This window comes from Prinia subflava, chromosome 12, assembly GCF_021018805.1.
Source record: "Prinia subflava isolate CZ2003 ecotype Zambia chromosome 12, Cam_Psub_1.2, whole genome shotgun sequence".
In the NCBI taxonomy this organism is placed as follows: domain Eukaryota; kingdom Metazoa; phylum Chordata; class Aves; order Passeriformes; family Cisticolidae; genus Prinia; species Prinia subflava.
The window spans coordinates 19856218-19873880 of NC_086258.1; the positions used below are offsets into that span (position 1 = coordinate 19856218).

A 17663-nucleotide genomic window follows, 5' to 3' on the forward strand; every position below is an offset into this window, starting at 1 on the left:
GTCATTTATCCACTCTCTCTGGCATTGATGTTTTATCCTTTATGGAAGGATGTTGGAGGTTTCTCCTGCCAAGAACAGGGTAGCTGTGCAGTGCACGGTTAAAATCAGTCTGAGCTTCGCTTTCCAGAGTAGACCGCGGCAGCTGGTCGCTTTTCGGGCAATAAAGGGGCGCAGACAATTAGCAGCATCAGCGCTGATGATGCTGCGAGAGCGCGCCGGGTACCGCGGAGGTCTCACCATAGAGAGCGGCGGTGGGAAGGGGCGGCCCCACGGCTCTTCCGTCCTCCCCTCTCTATGGTATCACCGCGTTTCCGGTCAGCCGCCGTGAGAACGGCCAGCTGCCATTGGCCGTCGGGGCGGGGGCGGGGCCAGGGGGCGGTGGTAGGCGGAGTTATGCTAAACAGTACCCTGTCCCGCCTCACGATTGGTGGGCGAGGAGAAGGGGCGGGGCCGGACAGGTGAGGGGCGGGGCCCGGCGGCGGCAGCGGAACCCGGCCTGGGGGCACACGTGTCCGGGGGACCGGGACGGACCGGGCTAACCGGGGAGCCGGGCTAACCGGGGAGCCGGGGCTGCGGGCCCGAGGGCTGCGGAGACCGCGCCCCGCAGGCCCGAGCTCCGCCCCTGGCGCTGTGAGAGGCGCGGGGCCCCCGGGACCCGGTGCGCGGGGTCGGAGGTCTCGGTTCCGGCACTCTGGAGCAGTTGACGCCCCGGCCCGGCCTGAGCGCCAAGGCCGCTGCCCCTGACCTCGAGGCGTTCCCGCCTCCCCGGCGCGGTAGATAAAGCCCGGGCCCGCTGTGCTCCGCCGCGGCGATGGCCGGCGCGGGGGGACGAGCCCCGCTGGGTGGGTGCCGGGCTGGGGAGGGGCTGTGGCGGCCCTGGCCGGTCGCAGCTCGGGTGGCTGCACGGGCTGCCTGTCGCTCTCCCCCGCAGGGCTGCGGCGGTGCCTGTCCTCGCCTGCCCCGGCGCCGCGGGTCTGCGTGGTGGGCAGCGGCCCCGCCGGCTTCTACACGGCTCAGCACATCCTCAAGGTACCGGATGGGATCTGGCCGCGGGGGAGGCATCTCTGCGCTGTCTGGCTCTCAGCAGGGTCTGGGGTGGTTTAGGGGGCTCCTGGCCCTGCTCCATCCAGGCCGGTCTTGTTGGGGGGCTTCTTGAGGCAGCCTAGACGCCACAGAGCCCTCCTGGGCCTTTTTGGTTGGAGTAGGAACTGCTGCCTTCATCCCTTCCTGCCCCTGGGCTGTCCATTTAGGACTTAGGTTGGTTGCTGTGAGTTCATCTCAAGTGATTTTTCTAGAAGCAGATAATCAGCAGGAATCTGCCTTGCTCAAAGCTGTTGTCACCCAGCAGGAATGACATTAACTGTGTGTTAAAAGTGAATGTGTGGTTCCTGCTCCCCTCCCTCCTCCTTCCCCAGCAGAATTAAGACATATGGGTGATGCTTCACCTTGTGTCTGTAAATTACAGTGCTCTGTGTGGTCAGGTCTGTTGGGAAATGAGACCTGAACACAGAACTGGGCTGCTGGCACCTTCCAGAGATAGAGCAGCTTAGCGCCATCGTTAAACCGAGCTGTCTTGTCTCTGGAATGTGTTGGAAAATAGCTGTTACTAAGCCTCAGGGACGAATTTCAGGGCTGCTTAATCTCGGGAAGAGGCTGACTCAAAATACGAGATAACAAAAGCCTTGCAGCCAAACATCTGTCTGAGGCTCTGGCCCTGAGGTGACTCAGCCCAGGCCATCTCAGGGCAGGGGGCATCTCTGCTGGGGACTGGGAGATGTCTGGCAGGCCCCCAGGGTGCTGCACTGGCTGCTCTCCAGCTGCCATGGGGGCTCTGATCATCCCCCAGGTACTGGATACCCATCAGGTTCGTGTGGGAAGGGAGCTCAGGACTGGGCAGGGGGATGGAGCCCCACAAGAGGGACTTGATGGTGGTTGGGGTCACTCTGTGCCACATCCTGGGTCTGAGCTGGCAGTAGCAGCTGCAGCATCATCCTCATGGAAAAGTCTGGGAGAGGCCGTTCCTGGCTTGCTGCAGCCCTGTGTTTCCTCCAGCTGCAGATGAGTGTGGCTAGGCTCCTGAGACCTTTCTGTCTTCATCCTGGCTGTGACTTTCTCCCCCCACAGCACCACGGCGGGGCCCTGGTGGACATCTACGAGAAGCTGCCCGTCCCCTTCGGGCTCGTCCGCTTCGGAGTGGCCCCAGACCACCCTGAGGTGAAGGTTGGTGCTGGCTCCCTGCCCTGGCCTGTGTGGTTGACGGTGTGGGTGCAGCTGGGGTGGTCCTTGTCCTTCCTGGTGCCTCAGGCTCTCTGTGACACGGAGCTGTCACAGCAGGGAGGTCCAGGTCTCCTTTTCCATGAGCTCAGGCCATGGACAGGTGACATGGGACACTTGGCATCAGGGCTCTGCACAGTGGGCCAGAGCCAGGGGCTTGTGATGGGAAGTGCTGCTCCTGGTGTGGTCAGCATAGCCTAGAGCAAGGAGCATGGGTGGGTTTGTTTGTCCCTGGGCACTTTTTGCCAGCAAGATCATTGCTGCTGCTGTTTGCCCCTGAATCAGTTCTGGGAACACACAGATCTCCTCATGCAGGCCGTGGAGGTGGCTGCAGGTGCTCTCCTGGGCAAGGAAAGGTTATACCAAGGATTTCCCAACCATTTTCCTTTGCCTGGCAGTAAGTGGCACCCAGGAGTATCTGCTGTATCTGACCTGGAGTGGAGGTGGTTGGAAGTGTAGGACACAGGAGATCCAGACACAGCAATGTCTTGCTATGGTTCCTCTAATCCCTGGAGATCCTAAGACCAAAGTGCCTGGATCCCTTTGTGTGAGGAGTGGGGAATGGACATAGTGCAGACACTGCCCCAGCTGTTGTGGTGATATCAGTCCTGTGCCAGGGTTAGTCTGTCTGGAGGTGCAGGGAGCAGTGGTTTTGCTGTGTAGCCCTGATCATTTAGAAGGAAAATGTCTGGGTGCCATCCTGCCCAGCATCCTCTCTTGAGGAAGTGGCTTTCAGGAAGAGTTGAAATGAGATGCTGGAAGAGGGGACCAGGTGGGCTGCAAACCTCACTTTTGGGAAGTTCTCCCCTGCAGTGGGATTTATTCTGAGGGGCTGAATGTATTGGAAGGGTCCTGTCTTCCCCAGGTGGGTGCAAAACACCGATTTTCCTTTCACAAAGGGTGGTGGAGAGAGTGCCAAGTCACAGCTGCGCTTATCTCCCTGTGACTTATCTCTGGCTGCTGTCAGATAAGAGTCTCAGAATAACTCGACTGGGATGAGGCAGCGAAGCATCTCAAGGCTGGAGAGGACGGGCACGGGGCTCTCGTGCCCCGGCAGCCTTGGCCTGGCTGTGGGCTGTGACTGCAGCTCTGTGCTCTCTGCAGAACGTCACCAACGCCTTCACGCAGACGGCGCGCTCGGGGCGCTGCGCCTTCCGCGGGAACGTCACCGTGGGCAGGGACGTCACCGTGCCGGAGCTGCAGCAGGCGTACCACGCCGTGGTGCTGGTGGGTACTGTGGGGCCCAGGGCAGGCCTTGGGCTGACCCCAGGGCTGTGGGACCCTGGAAAAGGACTCTGAGACCTTAGCACAGAGCCCAAAATGACCCTGCCTTTGATCTCAGCCCATAGAAAAAAATCACCAACGTTTCATGAAGGATTATGAGCCACAAGAGTGTGAAATAAATGGTAATTAAGTTTGTCACAGGGTGAAAATGTAGAATTTGAGATTTTTAGAATAGAAGAAGCCAAGATAGAAGAATCAAGGTGTTGTCCTGTTCTTCTTCCTCTTCTTCAGGCTCCATCTTCTGCTGTGACAGAGCACACAAAATTAGTTTAAGTAGCACTTATGTGTTTAGAATAAGTGTGAATTAATTAGTATAGAATTGTAAATAAAAATACATTGTAGAAAGTAGTTAAGTCAGAGAACTGGTAGAAAAGGTCTGAGACCTCCTGACCTGGGGAGAGTCTGCCCTTGCTCTGCTTAGCAGTGGGACACTTTGCAGGCAGAAAGAGAACAGAGAGATAAAGAAGAATAAACAACCTTAGAAATGTGAGCTTGCAGACTCCATCCTTCTTTTTTAGTTCAGGTGCAGTTTTCAAGAAAAAACCCTCAAAACTCACATGTCTCAAGAAAAACCAACCCAGAGAGATACCCACAGCCTTGGTGCCCCAGGAACCCTGGGGAAGGTCTGCAGGGTTGTTCTCCACTGGGCTCTGGGGAAGAGTGTTTGGGTGAGGCGTTTTTGGGTGCCTTGTTACCATGGGAAACTCCTCCCAGCCTTGGGGCAGCTCAGATGCTCCAAGGTTTGTCCAAAGCCCTTGCAGGGGGCATGTGGTGGAGCTTGGCATCGAGTGCAGGTCTCTGAGACCTCTCCCTATGCTGGCCAATGCTTGTTTTAGCCTGCCATGGATCTGTCCTTGCTGCTCAGTCCTCAGCTTGTCTTGCTCTGCCTTGGACCAAGGACGTGAAATTTGGCCTGGAGCCCAGGATGATGAGGGGGATGAAGCCCCTGTGCTTGGGCTGTGTTTAGTTCTTCTGTTGAGTATCTTATCCCTTGGAGGGGATATCACAGCCAGGCAGTGACCATGGCAGCAGCTGGAAGGGGAGATTGGTGTTTTGATGTCAAACCCTGCACATAGTGACAGCTCTGACTGTGTCTACTCCCTCCTCAGAGTTATGGTGCTGAAGACAGCCGTGTCCTGGGGATCCCAGGGGAGAACCTGGCTGGTGTGCACACAGCCCGAGCCTTTGTGGGCTGGTACAACGGGCTGCCCGAGAACCAGGACGTGAGTACGGCCCAGTGCTTCCCTGCCCTTCCTCCCATCCTTCCTCCCATCCCAATGCAGGCTTTCAGCTCCAGATTAAGTCCTGAAAGGCCTGCAATTGGAAAAGATTAGCAGGAGCCACGTTAAATCCTTCTTAGATGGTAGAAATGTGAACAATTTGCACATCAGTGAGACTGGATTAGCCGGCTCTGCACGTTGGCAGCACATTTTGGCAGGGCCAGATGGGAACCCGTAGGGGTGATGCTCTGCTTCCTGAGCAGGCTTTTTGGCCAAAACAGCTGCTCCTAGGAGAGCAGGAAAGGTGGGAAGAGGGATCATCTGGGGTGCCTGTTGCTGTGTCTGCTTGGGGAGGAGGCTGGTGTGGAGTTTCCCAATCTGCATCTCCTCTTTTTGGGGCAAAGCAGGGTGGAAGGGAATTTGGGTGGTAGGAGCGGGTCTGAAGGGCTGGACACTGTGGAGGCTGGACATAGTGGTCAGTCCCAGCTGGGTCTTTCCCCACAGCTAAAGCCTGACCTGAGCTGTGACACAGCGCTGATTCTGGGCCATGGCAACGTGGCACTGGACATTGCCCGGATCCTGCTGTCCCCACTGCAGCTCCTCAGGGTGAGTGGTGGGTGCTCTGCACCATGAGGACACCCTAGGCCCCACATTCCCTCCCTGCTGGGTGGCTGCTGGCTCCCACCCATCCTAGACAAAACCTCAAACTCCTCTGTCTTAAGGATCTTTCCCCAGGGAAAGCTGCTGCCTGTGGGGTGCACCCATGGATTCACAGGCTGTAGGGAGTGATCCAAGGCTGTGGCCATGACTGGGGTGATGCTGCAGAACCCTCTGGATTGCTCTGCTGGCACCCAAAAAGTTGGAAATCCAGCATCATCCCTTGTTTGCCTATGAAAAGCAAAAGAGGAGCCACTTTCTCTCTTCTGGCACCAAACCAGAAACTCCTGTTGGGGTTTATCTTTTCCCACTAGAGCTGAGGGCAGCAGCCTGGTTTCAGCTGGTGGCACTGGGCAGACTGGTGGACCTCATCCCTACAGACAGCTGGGAGCTGGTGTGCACCAGCTGCTCCATACAGCTGCTGCCCCAGATGTTGGCAGCAGAGGCTTTCCCTCTGGGAGAAGTGCCATGAGGTTTGTTACAGCTGTGCAACAACTTCTGTATTAATATCTAAATTAAATTTTTAAAACAAACAAACAAACAAAAACCCAAAAAACAAACAAACAAACCAAACCAACAAAAACCAACAAAAACCAAAAAACCAACTTGAAGGCACTGCCAACCAGTGCCTAAAGCCAGCTGGGAGTAGTGCTGCAAAAGACAGTGCTGGTATGAGTGCTAGGGTGGGCAGATAGTTCCCTGGTAGGACTACTGGTCTGGAATGGAATACTGGTTTATCCTGGTTATCTTGTGTCTCTCCCATCATGTTTTCTCTGGAAAACATTGTGCAGTCTAGATAAACAAAAGATTGAAACAGGGCACAGGATTTTGTGAGGTGCCAACGTCAAGGTGAGGCCTGGCCATGACTGTGCTTGTGCTGGAGCTGCATGGGGCAGGCAGGTGGTGATTTCAGCTGTGGTTTGCAGCAGGTTTCATCCAGAGCCTGTGTATCCTGACCTGGGAAGTTCCCCAACAGCATCTGCAGGCACCTCAGAGTGGAGCTCCCTGGAAGGCTCTGCTCTGCTAGCCCCAAGGTGAACCTGCTGGGTGGATCCCCCGAGGCAGTCACGGGTGCTGGCTCGTTACCTCTGGTGCATTATGGCCTCGGAAAGAACATTCAGTGATGAGGGACCAGCTGTGCAAATAGCTCTGTGCAAAGGGAGATGAGTTGTTTCCCGTCCTCACCCAGGCTCTCTGCGTGCACAGCCAGCTTTTCTGCTGATTTTTCACCTTCAGAGGCTGTGCCTTCCCCCAGCTCCCTCCAGATCTGCCCTCATCCCACTCTGCCGTCTCTGTTTTGCAGAAGACAGACATCACTGACAGCTCCCTGGCAGCTCTTGCCTGCAGCAAGGTGAAGCGTGTCTGGCTGGTTGGGAGGAGGGGACCTCTCCAAGTCGCTTTCACCATCAAGGTGAGCCTGGAGGTGCTGCTGTTGCCCAGAGCTGATCCCCAAACTGCCTGTCCCTGATGGGGAAAGGTGGTTTGGGGGTCAGTGTGGATCCTCCTTCCTGCACCCATCTCCTGGCTTCTAGGGGTCTGGGGCTGTCCTCTCTCTGCTGGAGGTAACATTTTCCTGCCCACGATTCCCAGGAGCTGCGGGAGATGATAAACCTGCCTGGTGCCAGGGCTGTCCTGGACCCTGACGACTTCTCAGGCCTCGAAAGTGCTGTCAAAGGTGAGGGAAGTGTGCCATGCTCCTGCAGACAGGGACTCACCTTGGCAGGTGAGCAACCAGGAGTGATCTGCAGGTGCCCAGAGTGTACATCAGAGAAACTCTGGTCCTGTGCTTAGTGCCTGCCTCGTGAAGGCTCAGTTATGTCATGGTGTGTCCTGTCCTCAGTGCCAGGAGGCACCAGGACAGGGGAACACTGTGCATCTCTGTGCTGCCACTCAGTGCTTACAATCTGAGGGATGAGGGCAGGAGACTCAGGAGGACTGAGGGAACCTTGCAGGGGAGATCCCAAGGCTGTTGATTTAAGAGCTTTCTGTAGACCTAAAAAGAAAACACTGAGTTCAGGGGTGTCCAGAGACCTGCTCTTCTCCACAGGCTGCTGCCTCCAAGCACCAGCAAGACAGGAAATTGCAGACTTTGATTTGTGTCCCACTGGCCTCAAGCCTCAGGAGGTCTCCTGGTCACTTTGACTTGCAGTTTGTCATCTCAAAGGTGTCGGGCTCCCACTGACATGACAGACTCACATACTGACACTGCCCTGACATGGCCTTGGCCCAGTGCTGTGTCCCCAGGGGCTTGTGCTGATTCCTGTTGTGAAGATTTCTGTCTTTTCCTAGATGCTCCCAGGCCCAGGAAGCGACTGACTGAGCTGATGATCAAAACAGCCCTGGAGAAGCCAGTGGAGGTGCAGGCAGCAGCAGCAGGGGCAGCAGCCCCCCGGGAGTGGGGGCTGAAGTTCCAGCGCAGCCCCCTGGAGGTGCTGCCCAGTGCTGATGGGAGGAGGGCGAGGGGCGTCCGCATGGCCCTGACCTGCCTGGAGGTACCAGGGGCTGCTGGGGCCCTGGGGGGCTGGGATGGACACTGTTGCATCCCTTGGGAATCTCTCCAAAGACAGCTCTGTGTTCCCTGTCTGGCTGGAGTGGCCTCTGGCAGCCTCTCAGGGAATCTGGTACCAAAAGAGCTTCTAGTACCACTGGGAGTTTTTCCAAAGGGAGCTCTTTCCCTGATCCTGCTGCAGAATGGCCTTCAGCAAATTCCCAGGGGTCAAAGATGCCAGAGGGCACTGGAGGGGGCTGTTGCTCTGCAGTGCTGACTGTGGTGCTCAGCAGCCTTTTCCTCCCTCCCCAGGGCTCGGGTGACTCTGCCAAAGCCGTTCCCACTGGAGATGTGGAGGAGCTGGAGTGTGGGCTGGTGCTCAGCAGCATTGGCTACCGTGTGCTGCCGCTGGACCCGGCTGTGCCCTTCGACAGCCGGCGCGGGGTCATTCCCAACAGCTCGGGCAGAGTGCAGGGCGTCCCAGGTCTGTCCAGGATCTGCTGAGCACAGCTGGGGGCTGGGGCCTTTGGGGTGGGAAGTTGTTCACTGGGGGCATGGATATTGCACACTTGGAGAGTGGAAGCAGAGGAAATGAGCTGCCTCTGGCAGGGGTTAAGTGCTGGCCAGTCTCCATCTCTTTTTAAAGTTGTCTGGTTTAGCATAGGGGCTTCACTGCATCCTGTTACTAAAGTGACACGGTCCATGCAGCTGCTCAAGAGCAGGTCTGTACATACACAAATTCCTGCCACAGCACTGTCTGAGGGTCTGTTCACACCACCAAGGTGGGCAACAGGGCAAGGACCTGCAGCCAGAAGGGTCCAAGGGCACATGCTGACCTGAGCCTTGCTGCCCCGTGTGCCCCTCCAGGTCTGTACTGCAGCGGGTGGGTGAAACGAGGACCCACGGGCGTGATCATCACCACCATGAACGACAGCTTTGACACTGCCCAGTCGGTGCTGGAGGATCTCCAGGGGGGTGTGCTGGATATATCCCCCTCCAGAGAAGGCTTTGGTGTTGTGGAGAGCATCCTGCGCAGCCGAGGTCAGTGTGAGGCTCGGTAGCAGCCAGCAGGAGGGTTCAATGCAGCCAGACTCCTCCTGGATCTGTGAGGGAGCAGAGTCTGGATCATGGGAATGGATTTTTCTGCTGTTTCAATGTTCCGAAGCCCAGGGAGAACAGGACTTGAATTCTCTCAAATATCTGTGTCATTGCTAAGGTTAATGACCACTTTCTGGGAAGGGCCATTAAAAGCAGCAGAGACCTTGGGTAAAATGTCACTGTCAGCTGCCGAGACAGTGAGCTATTGCTCGAGTGGTTTTCCTAGTAATCCTTCCAAGCAAGTTAGGGGAAAGATTAAAATGCCCAGGAGAGTAATTTGCTGTAGCTGTGTTTAAAGGCATTCAATTAAAGTGTGTGTGTGTGTTTTGCCTCTTAAACTGTCTGAGGTTTAACGGTGGACTGGAAGCATTTTGTCCTGAGGTGGTTTTTGCTCGCTGTTGCTACGACTGGCAAAGCCCTGACTGATCCAAGCCGACTGGAACCTGCCATCCCTCTCCTTGTGGCGTTAAAAATGATTTCTCCTTTGCCAGGCTGAGCTCTGACACCGTGTTGGAAAAGGGCAGCTTTGCTGCCACATCAGGGCCCTGCCAATGGGGAGGTGAGGCTGGACTTGTTCTCACTTGGTTAAGTTCTCTCTCCTGTCTCCTGCCATCACCCCAGGAGTCCGCCCTGTTTCCTTCTCGGACTGGGAGAAGATTGATGCTGCTGAAGTGGCGAGAGGCAAAGCTGCTGGCAAGCCCCGGGAGAAGATCGTGGATCCTGCGGAGATGCTGCGGATCATCGGTCACTGAGGCAGCCGTGGTGGGAATGGGGCACTGCTCCAGTGATACCACCCCGAGGCCACACCAGTGGGTCAGAGCAGAGCCTGGGAGCACAGGGCTTGTGTTTGGGGCTGGTTCTGGCTCTGGGGGGTGTGTGACACTGGGGCCTCTCTGGTATCAATGAACTCTGGGTTCCCAAAGTCTCGAGACCTGAGGCTGCTGGCTGGCCCCACATCCCTGCAGCCAGCTGCCATTCCTGGGGGTGATTCCTGTCTGTCTTTGAAGCATTAATGAATCATGCAGTGCAGGTGAGGGGAGGTGTGTGCTCCTGGGGGACTCCTGGCCAGTCACTTTCCCACAGCAACTCGCATGGAGAAGCTTCCCTGTGTCTGGCTGCCTCCCCTTTAAGCCACAAGCCAAATGGCTTTGTTGCCTTGTCAATCATGCCAGAGCAGGCATCTTTTAATAGTGATTGTTTTTTAAATAAACCTTTCCAGGGAAGCCAGAATGGACCTGCAACTTGAGTCTGGCTTCTTTGTCTGCCACTGCCTTAACCTTGGAGCAGCCCCCAACGTGCTGCAGCTCCTGCACTGTCTGAAGGCAAGGCAGTTCTGGGTGCTCTCCACTTGTGAGCTCTACACAAGCAGAAAAGGGCATTAATTTACCTTCTGCTTCCCACAGTTAAATCCCAGCAGAGCCTGGGTTGTGTTTTATGGGGTAGATTGGGATAACAAGCATGTAATTGCCTTGTTCCGGATCATGAGGGATCCTGTGTCCATCGGTACCTGGCAGTGCTGACTGGTGCAAGCAGTGCCTTGAGCTCTTTCACTGGTGGGGTTATTTTTTTTTTTGGCCTTTGTGTTTTGAAGCTTATTAAATGCTTCTCTTAGCCCAGATTGCCTACGGTGACGGTGTCAGGTTTTAAGCCAGATTACAAGCCGTGAGCTGCAATCTCCTCTTTATCCGTGGCGCAGGGGCAGCGTCAGCAGGGCCCCTTCCCTGGCTGTCCCTGACCCCCCCGTGCTCCCTGCCAGAGCACTGCAGGATTGCATCCCCTCCTCCCCAGCCTGTGGAAATGGTGACAGTGGCTCTGTGATGGAGGCAGAGGGGAAATCGAGCTAGGGCAACCTCCACCTCAGCCCAGCCCTCTCTCACAGCAGAGGACTTACCCACAGGGCCCTGTTCTCCCACCTCATCTCTGTCTCGACTCAAGGAAGGGAGATCTCTGATTTCTCCCGATTTTTCCCTTTTTCTCTCCCATCCTTTTCTATTTAAATCTCATTTGAAAGCTCATTAAGATACTCAGGAAATGTGATAATGGGAACTCGTACTCAAACGAGCAATAAAGCTTTTGTGGAACAGCTGTTTGTGTGATGTGGCTCTCCTTACGTCTCGCGGCTGATGCAGTCCTGATGCTGAACTCTCGAACAGGAGATGACATCAATGCTGGTTCCGAGGTGAATCAGAGTTTTGGGAAGGGGGGTGTGGAGCCCAGGGGGGCTGCACCTACCACGGGGAGCAGCAGTTCAGGTTGGCAGCCCAGCCTGGCAGAGGGATTGTTGTGGTTGCATCAAATCTGAAGGTTTTGGGAGGAGAGGAGACGGATCCTCCCCAGGATTTTCTTCCATATCGCCTTGAAGGTTGATGCTGGGGTGCTTTTGTAGCTGTGGTAAAGGCCCCTGTGCTTGTGCTGGGCCTGGCACATGACGTTCCCAAACTGAGGATGCTCCAGGGTAGTTTTTGAGCTGTGATAACAGATTAACAGGAGTCTCTGTCCTTTCTGAGCTCAGTGACTTTGCTAAACCCCGAACTTGGCCAAGGCCCTGGGGCTAGTGCTGGTCTGTGGGAAAACCATGGGATGATGAAGGTCAGTGAAGGGCAGGAACAGGGGACTGAGCCTCATGGGCAGAGGGAGGATGGTTAAAATCCTGTCAATTCTGATTCAACACTTCCAGCTCCCTTTCTCTGCTGCCTACGGCCCCAAGCCCCAGCCCCGTGTCCCGCTTTCTTCTGCCTGTCCGTCTCTGTCCGTGCCCCCCGTGCTCCTCCGTGTTCCTGGGATGTACCCAGCCGCGGAAGGTCCCTGTCCCTGTCCCCGTGTCGCTAGGTGGCGCTGGGAGCCTGCACCGGGCGCGGCGGGGCCGGGCGGGGCCGGGCTCTGACCCCGCACCCCCGGGCCGGGGTTGGGCACTGACCCCGCACCCCGGGCGGAGCTGGGCACTGACCCCGCACCCCGGGCCGGGCACTGACCCCGCACCCCGGGCGGGGCTGGGCACTGACCCCGCACCCCCGGTCCGGGGCTCCCCGCGCTCCCGCTGCCCGCCGAGCCCCGGCCAGCCTGGGCTGTCCTCGCAGGCTCCCGCTCGCATTCGCACTCTGCTTTCAAGTACGAATAGCCTCGTGTTTTTCCCAGTGTGTCCCCAGCACGGCGGTGCGAGAGAGCAGCCTGGCTGGGCAGCCATGCCCTTGCCCTCCTCCTTCCACAGGAGCAGCTCCAGGGCCGTGCTCTGAGGCAGGTGAGGAGCTGGGAAGGCGCTGCTGTGAGTGGCACCCGTCTGCTGTTGGAAAGGCGCCTGAAACACTGAAAGTCGTCGCTGCCAACTCTGCATGTGGATTGCCCTGCTTGGATGAGTTACGGCTCAGCTTGGCTCTAATGAGGCTGCACAAAGCTGCTGGAGGTCAGCATGTGGTGAGCGATGGCCTGGAGAGCGGCTGGACACGGCTCCCTGCTCCACGCTCTCCTTGTTGTCCCCTGTGTGCTTCTCTGCAAGGCAGCTGGGCTGGCAGCTGAGCTGGTCACCCTGTGGGGTGCTGGCATGGTTCCATTTGGGTCTCTGCAACTTCTTCTTGCTGCTTTGCACTGCTGTGCCTCAGTTTCCCTGTCTGAAGACTGTCCAGGCAAGCTCTTTGGGCTCGTAGGCTGCTCGTGGGCTCCTGCCTTGGAGGGGCAGGTCTGACACATCCCAGAAGATTTTGTTGATGCTTCATTTTCCAGTCACTCCCAGAAGACCCGTGCAGATCTCTCACTGGCTTTGCCAGTTGACTGCCTGCTGGAGTTGGCCTTTTCCAATGAGCATTTAGAGCCCACAAAGAAGGAGGTTTCCTGCGCTCTGGAATAAGGGGAAAACCAGCTTGAGTTGGATCTCTGGCCTGGCACTGAGGAGCTGTGTTGCTGTTTCAAAGCCGGCTCACTCGACCAGAAAAATGGTTGAAAAGTCTTTTCCCTAGCGTGGCTCATACACAGTTTTCCCGCCCGGTCCCCGGTGTGGCGCAGAAGCGGTGTCCGGCACAGAGGCAGTGTCCGGCACAGAGGCAGTCTGGCATGGCAGTGTCCAGTGCAGAGCCGGTGTCCGGCACAGAGGCAGTGTCCGATGCAGAGGCCGTGTCTGGTGCAGAGGCAGTGTCCAGTGCAGAGGCAGTGTCCGGTGCAGAGGCAGTGTCCGGTGCAGAGGCCGTGTCCAGTGCAGAGGCCGTGTCCGGTGCAGAGGCAGTGTCCGGTGCAGAGGCAGTGTCCAGTGCAGAGGCAGTGTCCAGTGCAGAGGCAGTGTCCGGCGGTGTCCAGCACAGAGGTGTCCAGCACAGAGCCGGTGTCCGGCATGGCAGTGTCCGGCACAGAGGCAGTGTCCGATGCAGAGGCCGTGTCTGGTGCAGAGGCAGTGTCCAGTGCAGAGCCGGTGTCCGGTGCAGAGGCAGTGTCCAGTGCAGAGGCAGTGTCCGATGCAGAGGCCGTGTCTGGTGCAGAGGCAGTGTCCGGTGCAGAGGCAGTGTCCGGTGCAGAGGCAGTGTCCGGTGCAGAGGCAGTGTCTGGCATGGCAGTGTCCGGTGCAGAGGCAGTGTCTGGTGCAGAGGCAGTGTCCGGTGCAGAGGCAGTGTCTGGTGCAGAGGCAGTGTCTGGTGCAGAGGCAGTGTCTGGTGCAGAGGCAGTGTCCGGCGGTGTCCAGCACAGAGGTGTCCAGCACAGAGCCGGTGTCCGGCATGGCAGTGTCCGGCGTAGAGGCAGTGTCCAGAGGCGTCCGGCACAGAGCCGGTGTCCAGCACAGAGCCGGTGTCTGGCACGGCAATGTCCAGTGAAGAGGCAGTGTCCGGTGCAGAGGCAGTGTCCGGCGCAGAGCCGGTGTCCGGCACAGAGGCAGTGTCCGGTGCTGAGGCCGTGTCCGGCACAGAGGCAGTGTCCGGTGCTGAGGCCATGTCCGGCACAGAGGCAGTGTCCGGCACAGAGGCAGTGTCCGGTGCAGAGGCCGTGTCCGGCGCAGAGCCGGTGTCCGGCACAGAGCCGGTGTCTGGCACAGCAGTGTCCGGTGCTGTGCCTCCCCTCGCCGCAGCAATCCCCGAGCTCAGCCCCCGCTGCCAGAGCCGGGCGGGTCCGTCTGTGCGGGGTGAGCAGATGGCTCTGGAGAGTGCTGACTGCAGCGCCCTGGCTGAGCACGGCCCCGGGCCCTGCCTCAAGCCATTTGCACTGCTTGCTCTCCTAGGCAGGTCCCTCATGGGCTCTTCCCCTCCAGATCCATCCCCGCCCTAGGGCAGGGATGAAGAACTTTGGCATGCCAAGCTCCGGGGTTACTGGGGTGGGATAGCAGCCCCACTGTGCCCAGGAAGCCACTTCACTCAAAGGACATCATCATCCCTTCTCCCAGAGGACCCCAAGCACATCCTTGACTCACCACAGGCTCATGGTTTCCGTGCCCAGTCCTCCAGATCCAGCCTTGCCAGGGTTCTGCACTTGCCAAAGTCTTGCTCATGGCTGGAGGGTTGTGCAGGGTCAGGTAGTGGTGCTGCAAGTCCAGATGTTTTCCCTCTGCTTGGGATGAATGACTTTGGAAATTGGGACTGCACGAGCCCATTTCCCAAGGTCAGAAGAGGAGCAGAGGTGTAGGAGATGCAAACTCCAAGCAGCTGTTTCCAGGAGTTATTTAGGGATACAACAGCAGCAAATGCAGTTGTTGGTGGATGATGGTTGGTTATGACCCTGAAATAAATGATTTTCTTCCTTCCTTCCTGGGAAATTTCCATTTCCAGCAGCTTTGTCTGCCTTATCCCCAACCTTTGGGGCAGTCACACGCCACCCCAGGGGGAGGAATTATCCCTGCAGGGATAAAACCATCCCTGTTTATTTTTGCTCCCTTAATTACTGTGAGGGCAGGACGTGGTGGCAGCAGAGCAGAGCTGTGCCAGATTGGAGCTGCACCAGATCCATGCCAGGCATGCACAGCACCATCCCTGTGACTTCTGTCCCACCTTGCTCCTCTCTCTGCCTTGGTTGCTTTTATGGCTGCTGGGGTCCAAGATATCAGCCCCCTCCGTGTGATTATTTAAGCCCTGAGGCCCTGAATTCTCTGTGGGATGGAGCAGATGAGGGAGGTGGGGAAGGAGGGATGGCCCTGTCAGCTGAAGGTGGCACAGGGTGGAGGAAGGTGATCTACACCAATATTTACATCTTAAGTGAGACCCAACAGGACAGGGACAGGAATAGGAGTACCTGGGCTCAGACCTTCCAAATTTTTGGCCAGACTTCTTGGGCAGGACAGGTTGGCAGCCAACAGGATGGATGCAGGACTGGGATGAGTGCAGGGCAGGGAATGGGTGTAGGTCCATGGCCAAATCTCCTGTGTCACAAGTGTCACCTGCAAGACCCAGCTCTGGCAGAGGGACCTGCGGGCATCTGAGGTCAGATGCCATTAATGGGGTGCAGACGCCTGTGGGGGCAGCCCAAGAGGGCTGTGTCACCCAGATGCCACCCTACCTTTCCAGGGACAGCTCTGGCTTTGTGCTGGCAGTGCACAGATGCAGGTCCTCTCCTTCCCCAGGTCCTGGTCTGGGACACACATGGGTTAGAAACCTTACACTGATCTCCTAGGAATGGGAGGCTGATGCTGGGGTTTGCCTTGCAGAGCTGCAGATACCAGAGCCTTGCTGTGTTGCTCTCCTGGCTGGGGGTGGGAGCTTTGAGTAAGGTCTGGGGTGCAAGTTTATGCTGGAGGTGGGGGCTCCCAGGGGCTCTGCCAGGCTGGAGTTCTGGGGGAACCAGACTGAAGGGGGCTGGGGCAGGATGTGGAGCTTCACCCCAGTTTAGGACATGAGATGCCAGTGGGGTTGCAGTGGTCTCTGAGGAGTTTACATGGAGCCCAGGGCACTTGTCTGACTGGTGTTGTCCTGGATGGGCCAGTGATAAACCTGGATAAACATCAGAGTCCCCACACAACCCTTCCACATTCCCCTTGCTCCCCTGGCCTGGCTGCCAGCGAGCTCTTCCCTGCAGGAGGTGGCTGCACACCAGCAGCTGCTGGAGCACTGTGCCTTGCATTTATCAACCTGCTTACAGAGCCTCCTGCAAGAGGAGATGCCAGGGAGAGGTAACGAGGCAGTGGAGAAGCTGGCTGAGTGCCCTTTTGCTGGGACTGTGGTTAAGGGACCAGCTGGGATGCTGAGGGTCCCACCCTGGGCACTGCCACAGCAGGGGGAAGGAGGAGGATGAAGGTGGGGAAAGGCATTTTGTGCCTGTGTTGTCCCCACCCAGCCCAGAAACCTGGGAAAAGAGAGCACAGCATCCCCTGAGAGAGTGGCACTAAGGGGCTGGGGAAGGAAGGGAAAAAGTGCAGCTGCATTTCCTGGGGTTGTGAGCTTCATCCTGGGGTGCCATGGGTCTTCTGTTTCAACCTGGACCGTTGTAGCCATCAGGGCACTTTTTTTGTTTTGTTTTGGTTTTGTTTTTAATATAGAAAGGACTTCAGGTATTTAAATGCACAAATAAATTATTTTGATGGTGCAGGACAGTCCCCACAAGCTGCAGCATGTCTGGTGACCCAGACGCAGCAGCAGGTTGGATTTGGGAGTTCACTGCCTTCTCCCAAAGAAAAATCTTGGGGGTTTTGTTTTTTAAGACATTGAAGGACTTTGCCAGGAAAACTGCAGAACTGCAGTTGGGCTCTCAGGGCAGTGGCTCACTGCGAGCCATTGGACCCAGCTGAGAGGAGATGTGGCAGGGGGCCTGGCATGACAGTGTCACCACCAGTCCTTGTCCTCCACTGCTTGTCCCCACTGCAGACACCTTCCAGCTGTGCCCAGCTGTGCACCAGACTTGGGGTTGTCTCTGTCTCACGTGTGGGGATTGGGCTGTGATGGGGGTCAAATGCCCGTGGGATGGGGATGCTGGGGAGTCACGGATGTGATGGTGGAGCTGGGGATTGTCCCAGGTTAATGCATCCCCCTCAATCCACCTGGAAGCTCTGCTGGGAAATATTTGTGAGCCAAGACCCTCTGAGGGATCCAGTGCAGGGAGCAGCCAGTCCTGCTAGGAGACTTAGCAGGAGATTTGGGAGAGATAAATGAAGACTCTGAGCTGCTGGAGGAGTAATAAAGGCATGGAAACACCTCAGTGTTTCTATGCCAGCCCTGAAGGAGCAGATCCCTGGAAAGCTGGTCCCACAGGCCCTGTCACACTGGATCAGCTGAAAGCAGAAAGGGTTAAATGCAGCCACTGCCTCCTTCAATGTTAAACCCAAGACTGGCCCTTTTTCGACCTGGGAGAAGAATTTGAGGTATTGAGGACCTGTTCCCAACTCTTAAATCCCTTTGGGCAAGCGAGTGGGCAGAATCAGGCAGAGGTGGGCAGCCTGGGGCTGGGGGAGCAGGTCCTGGCCAGCAGGTACCCGGGACAGGACAGATCCTGCATCCTCCATTGCCCTGAGCCCTTGCACTGCAGCAGCCTCAGAGATTTGGCTGAGCTCTCCTGCAGAGAGAGCGGGTGCTGTTTTACAGGGATTAAAATGTAGCCCTAGATGCATTTTTCCCTTTTTTCTTTTTTTTGGCACCTCTTCCACCCCCGAGGTGCCCCAAAGGTGCCCACAGCACCTGGGCAGAAGGTGGCCAGGCTGTTCTGGGGACCAGGGATGGTGTGTGGAGGTCTGTGTTGCCTGTGCATCA

General features: G+C 57.0%; 1 protein-coding gene across 1 annotated transcript; it reads left to right on the top strand.

Moving 5' to 3' along the window:
- Positions 1 to 451: 451 nt before the first annotated feature.
- Positions 452 to 11106, top strand: FDXR (ferredoxin reductase). Its single transcript, XM_063409500.1, has 12 exons — positions 452 to 842; positions 932 to 1029; positions 2125 to 2220; positions 3379 to 3501; positions 4668 to 4781; positions 5283 to 5384; positions 6739 to 6846; positions 7026 to 7110; positions 7725 to 7927; positions 8236 to 8407; positions 8791 to 8964; positions 9643 to 11106. Exons 1-12 carry the CDS (start codon positions 812 to 814, stop codon positions 9771 to 9773), a joined length of 1437 nt encoding a protein of 478 aa, XP_063265570.1. The 5' UTR covers positions 452 to 811; the 3' UTR covers positions 9774 to 11106.
- Positions 11107 to 17663: the final 6557 nt, after the last annotated feature.

Bases quoted from the DNA above. Each gene is read 5' to 3' on its own strand.
- FDXR (XM_063409500.1), top strand. From the start codon at position 812: ATGGCCGGCGCGGGGGGACGAGCCCCGCTGG. The intron at 7,928-8,235 runs GTACCAGGGGCT...CTCCCTCCCCAG, and splicing joins TGGCCCTGACCTGCCTGGAG to GGCTCGGGTGACTCTGCCAA. The intron at 8,408-8,790 runs GTCTGTCCAGGA...GTGCCCCTCCAG, and splicing joins CAGAGTGCAGGGCGTCCCAG to GTCTGTACTGCAGCGGGTGG.